This window comes from Medicago sativa, chromosome 8, assembly GCF_051527215.1.
Source record: "Medicago sativa cultivar Bolivia chromosome 8, Bolivia_mono, whole genome shotgun sequence".
Classification (NCBI taxonomy): Eukaryota; Viridiplantae; Streptophyta; class Magnoliopsida; order Fabales; family Fabaceae; genus Medicago; species Medicago sativa.
The window spans coordinates 34,347,272-34,352,250 of NC_140756.1; the positions used below are offsets into that span (position 1 = coordinate 34,347,272).

Consider the following 4,979-nt stretch of genomic DNA (forward strand, 5'->3'; position numbering starts at 1 on the left):
CACTTGAATGGACCTTTTTACCCTTAATGAGATCAGATATGTGAAACTACCATTTTACCCCTTTCTTCATCCAAAAGACCAAAACCCAGTTTGGGATCTCTCGTTCTGTACTTTTCCTGTTGAATCTTCCAGAACCAACCTCTATGAAACACTCTTGATGAATTATCAAACCCAACAACCTTAAAGATTAACATATCTCCTCAACTCCAAACCAGAAAAACAATCGAACAACGTGAAAAGAAGCTGATTCAGATCTGTGCTAGGAGGACGAAGATGGAGACGACGATCATGATGGCAAGTGGCTTTTAGGTGGACATCGTGTTGGTGGTGGTTCGTGTGAGAGACGAGAGAGTGGTCACGGTAGAGGCAGAAATCGTGAGAGGTTGAAGGTGATGGTGGTGATAGTTGGGTTTGACGGCGGATAGCTGGCTTCTGACGGCTGCGACGACGACGGTGGGAAGCTCCTTCTCTCTGCTTTCTTCTTCTTTTCGTTCCCCTCTTCTTTCTTTTACTTCTTCCAGTTTCAAAATTTCATTTTCATTTATAGGGTTTATACCCCTTTTAGTCCCTGTAATTTGGGCGAATTCCAGTTTTAGTCCCTGTAAAAAAAAAGTTTAGATTTTGTCCCTGTAATTTAAGATTCTTCCACTTTTGGTCCCTCCACTAACCCTGTCAGCAGAATCTGCACATGTGGCACGCTGACTGTGTATTTATTTTTATTTGTTATATTATGCCAAGTGGAATTTGTGATTTTTTTTAATAAAAAATTCTTAAAAAATAAAAAAAATTTATAAAAATTAAAAATAATAAAAAAATATTAAAAAATTATGAAAAAAATCTTAAAAAATAATGAAAAAATTAAAAAAATCTTAAAAAATTTAAAACGAAAAAAATCTTAAAAAATAAAAAAGTCTAGAAAATTTTATAAAAAAATCTTAAAAAATAATGAAAAAAATTTAAAAAATCTTAAAATTTAAAACGAAAAAAAATATTAAAAAATCTAAAAAAATATAGAAAGATTTATAAAAATCTTAAAAAATTCTGAAAAAATAACGAAAAATCTAAAAAAATTTAAAACGAAAAAAAATCTGAAAAAAATTTGAAAAATCTTAAAAAATTTAAAACGAAAAAAAATCTTAAAATATTTAAAAAATCTAAAAAAAAATTCTGATGATTTGTTTTTGAAAAAAAATCTGAATATTTTGCAAATTTAAAAAATTTTGAATTTTATTTTAAAAAATTTTCAGGAACTTAATTAAGATTTTTTTTATAATTTTTTCGAAAATTTTGATACATATTAATTTTTCCAGATTTTATTTATTTTTTCATTTTACGAGATTTTTTAAATTTTTCCATTATTTTTTCAGATTTTTCCAGATTTTTATAAATTTTTAAGATTTTTTTAGATTTTTTTTTCGTTTTTAATTTTTTTTAAGATTTTTCTAGATTTTTTAAGATTTTTTTATAAATTTTTATAAAATTTTCTAGATTTTTTATTTTTTTTGTGATTTTTTTTCGTTTTAAATTTTTTAAGATTTTTCCTTTTTTTTATAAATTTTTAAGATTTTTTTATAAATTTTTATAAAATTTTCTAGATTTTTTTTTATTTTTTAAATTTTTTCATAATTTTATAATATTTGTTCAGATTTTTATCATTATTTTTAATTTTTATAAATTTTTCTAGATTTTTTTTTATTTTTTCAGATTTTTTTTTCGTTTTTTATTTTTTTTAAGAATTTTTTATTAAAAAAAATCACAAATGCCACGTGGCACAATAAAAAAATAAATATAAATACACAGTCAGCGTGCCACATGTGCAGATTCTGCTGACAGGGTTAGAGGAGGGACCAAAAGTGGAAGAATCTCAAATTACAGGGACAGAATCTAAACTTTTTTTTTACAGGGACTAAAACTGGAATTCGCCCAAATTACAGGGACTAAAAGGGGTATAAACCCTTATTTATAAATTTGTAATTATTTTAATTGATTTTGATTTTGTGGATTTTTGTTTTTGGAGAGTTTGATTCCTTGTGTTAGTGTTGAAGAACAGATTTTGTTTAATTGTTCATTGTTTGTAGGTATCTGAGCTTTATAATCAGGGAAAACAATGTTTAATGAGTTGTGAAATGAATTTAAAGAGAAACTGATTATGTGAAATATGAAGTTAACACTGAACATTCAAAGTTGTACAACAAATCGATGATGATGAAATCAAAGAATATGGATTGCATAAAATTGTTTAACTGGGTTCCTGTTCCCATTTCTGTCCATATACCACATGATTTCTCTTTTACACATTTCTGTTCCCATTTCGGAATCGGTGAGGGATTCATCTTCGAAGGTGTTTTGTTCATCATCTTAATTGCTGAATTTTATTTCATCTTCTTGTTGTTGTTGCTGCTGGGTTCATAATTGAGATTGATGGTGGTGATGGAATACATCAATGGTATTGGTGGTAGTGGAAGGAAGAAGAAGGAAATGGTATAATGGAGGAAGAAGGAAGAAAGAAGAAGAGGATGAGAAGATGTCGTGAAAAGAAGAGGAAAGAAGATGGAAGAAAGAATTGGAAACCCAGGGGGGTTTATAGAAATAGTGATTGTTTGGAGGGTGAGGAAGAAGAAAGGGGTATTATTGTCCTTTCACGTGGGTATGAAGTCATCAAGGACTAATGACTCTCCACGTCAGCAAAAAAATGTAATTAGGACGAATTTTCAAATGATTAATATTTGCAGGGACAAAATGGGAGGATTAGTAAGCTCAAGTACGAAAATTCAAACGGCCTATAATTGCAGGGACGAAAAACATATTTTACCCTTTAAAATTTAACAAGTATTATTTAAAAACTAAAGACTACTATGGTTTTAGTTTTGCTTTCTTTAAGCATTTTTGGTACTTGGTGAAAAATGAGGTGCGGATCTTTTTTGATCAATTTCATGAAATTGAAGTGCTCCCGAAGTGTTTATTATCCTACTTTGTGACGTTAATACCTAAAGTGAAAGGCCCGGTTCACTTAAGGGATTTTCTTGTAATTGACGGTAAAGATGGCGAGGTGCGTGCCATGATTCCTATCTCTGGTGGTTCAGTAGTGAAGAACATTTTATTCAGCAGGAACGGACAGTATCTTCTCACGAACTCAAATGATCGAGTAATCAGGATCTATGAAAATCTTCTTCCGCCAAAAGATGAAGTTAGAGCACTAGTTGAACTGAACAAGAACCTCGGTGATCTAAATGGTGTCGAGAAGTTGAAGGCTGTAGGATCAAAATGTTTAACTTTGTTCCGTGAGTTTCAAGATGCAATCACGAAAGTCCACTGGAAGGGACCCTGTTTCAGTGGTGACGGAGAGTGGGCAGTTGGTGGTTCTGCTAGCAAAGGAGAACACAAGATTTACATATGGGATAGAACTGGACATCTTGTGAAAATCCTTGAAGGGCCTAAGGAAGCCCTAATTGATTTGGCATGGCATCCTGTACGTCCAATTGTTTTGTCTGTTTCTTTGAGTGGCATAGTTTATATCTGGGCCAAAGAGTACATTGAGAACTGGAGTGCTTTTGCTCCTGATTTCATAGAGATTGAGGAAAATGAGGAGTATGTGGAGCGAGAAGATGAATTTGATTTGATTCCTGACACTGATAATGTATGTGAACATTATATGGTCATAGGTCTTATTATTCTTTTCTTTTCCATTTTATGGTCTCAACCAGGTTCATATCCTTGCAGGTAAAAGGATCTGATGTCAATGAAGATGAAGACGTTGACATTATAACAGTCGAGAAGGATCATGCTTTCAGTGACTCTGATATGTCCGAGGAAAAGCTATGTTATCTACCAGTATCTCCCATTCCCGATGTTCCTGAACAGGATGACAGGTTGTTAGATAGTTCTTCAAAGATTGGTGACAGCAATAACTCTGGATCTCCATTTTCGGAAGAAGTGGTAGCAAATGGACATATGATGAGTCATACCTCAAGTCCACTTGAAGGTAATGTCACGCCATGCAAAATATGCTTGTAACAGAGTATTTTCATTCCTAAGATTCACAATTTTTAAACTGTACTATTGAATAAGTTTGTGAGGCCTTCGTATGAGTGTAGGTTTCTTCCCTATGTTGCTCCCGGAATTTCCATCTTTCATATACACTGATTTTGTTATTTAAAAAATATTGCTATGTAGTATTTGCATTTTTTGACATTTTGCCTTGAATATTATTTACAGATGGTGCTGTGGCAACACGAATTAAAAGAAATCGGAAACCATCAGAGAAGGTGTTGGCCTCAAGATCTGACAAATCATCAAGAACCAGAAGTAAATCTTTGGTTGATGAGAGTGATGACAGTGATTTTTATTATGATGAGCTTTCTGATGAATAACAGCATATTGTTAATTCAATGCTGTCAAACTTGTGTATTAAAACGTAAAATCCGTTTCTAGTTGAGAATTTCATGTTAAATCGGCGGTAAAGTCGATTTTGAGTGAAATTGGAATTCATCGATTTTGAGAGATTTAATTTGTGGTAAAATCAAGTTAATTTAGTTCGATTTAACCCGATATTTTTGAAGAAATTAACTTTTTTTGGGGGGGTTTGTTTTAACTTTTAATAACTTTAGAAAATTATTAAACTCTTATTTTTTGAGTAGTTTGTTTTGGATGTTTTGATGATTTGGTGAGATAATTTATGTTGGTTCATATATGTTTATGAACATGTCACTTTATTACGGCGATTTGGTATATATTTGTTCTATAATTAAGTTGAAAGGTATATAGTAATAATTTCAATACTATTTTAATATGAGGTAAATTGGAAGAGTTGAGTTTATGAGTCGATCTCACTGAGAAAAACGAGCTGGCGTAAAAACTCGAGTAAACCTTCAGTAAATTGTTTTATTGAAAATACATTTTACTAATTTCTTCTCATCTTTTTTACTTTAGTTAATTCTTGCCATTGCATTATGTTGCCCTTCCCTGCATGTTTTTAAATT

The 4,979-nt window shown here is 31.2% G+C and overlaps 1 protein-coding gene across 1 annotated transcript; it reads left to right on the top strand.

The window, feature by feature from the left end:
- The first annotated feature begins 2,864 nt into the window (after window positions 1-2,864).
- LOC146898685 (protein RBL-like) lies at window positions 2,865-4,715 on the top strand. Its single transcript, XM_085734120.1, has 3 exons — window positions 2,865-3,637; window positions 3,721-3,982; window positions 4,216-4,715. The coding sequence occupies exons 1-3, from the start codon at window positions 3,059-3,061 to the stop codon at window positions 4,368-4,370; spliced, it is 996 nt and encodes a 331-aa protein (XP_085590246.1). The 5' UTR covers window positions 2,865-3,058; the 3' UTR covers window positions 4,371-4,715.
- Window positions 4,716-4,979: the final 264 nt, after the last annotated feature.

Coding starts and splice junctions, on each gene's coding strand:
- LOC146898685 (XM_085734120.1), top strand. CDS start 3,059: ATGATTCCTATCTCTGGTGGTTCAGTAGTGAAGAACATTTTATTCAGC. Junction 3,638..3,720: donor TGATTCCTGACACTGATAAT/GTATGTGAACAT, acceptor ATATCCTTGCAG/GTAAAAGGATCTGATGTCAA. Junction 3,983..4,215: donor TACCTCAAGTCCACTTGAAG/GTAATGTCACGC, acceptor TATTATTTACAG/ATGGTGCTGTGGCAACACGA.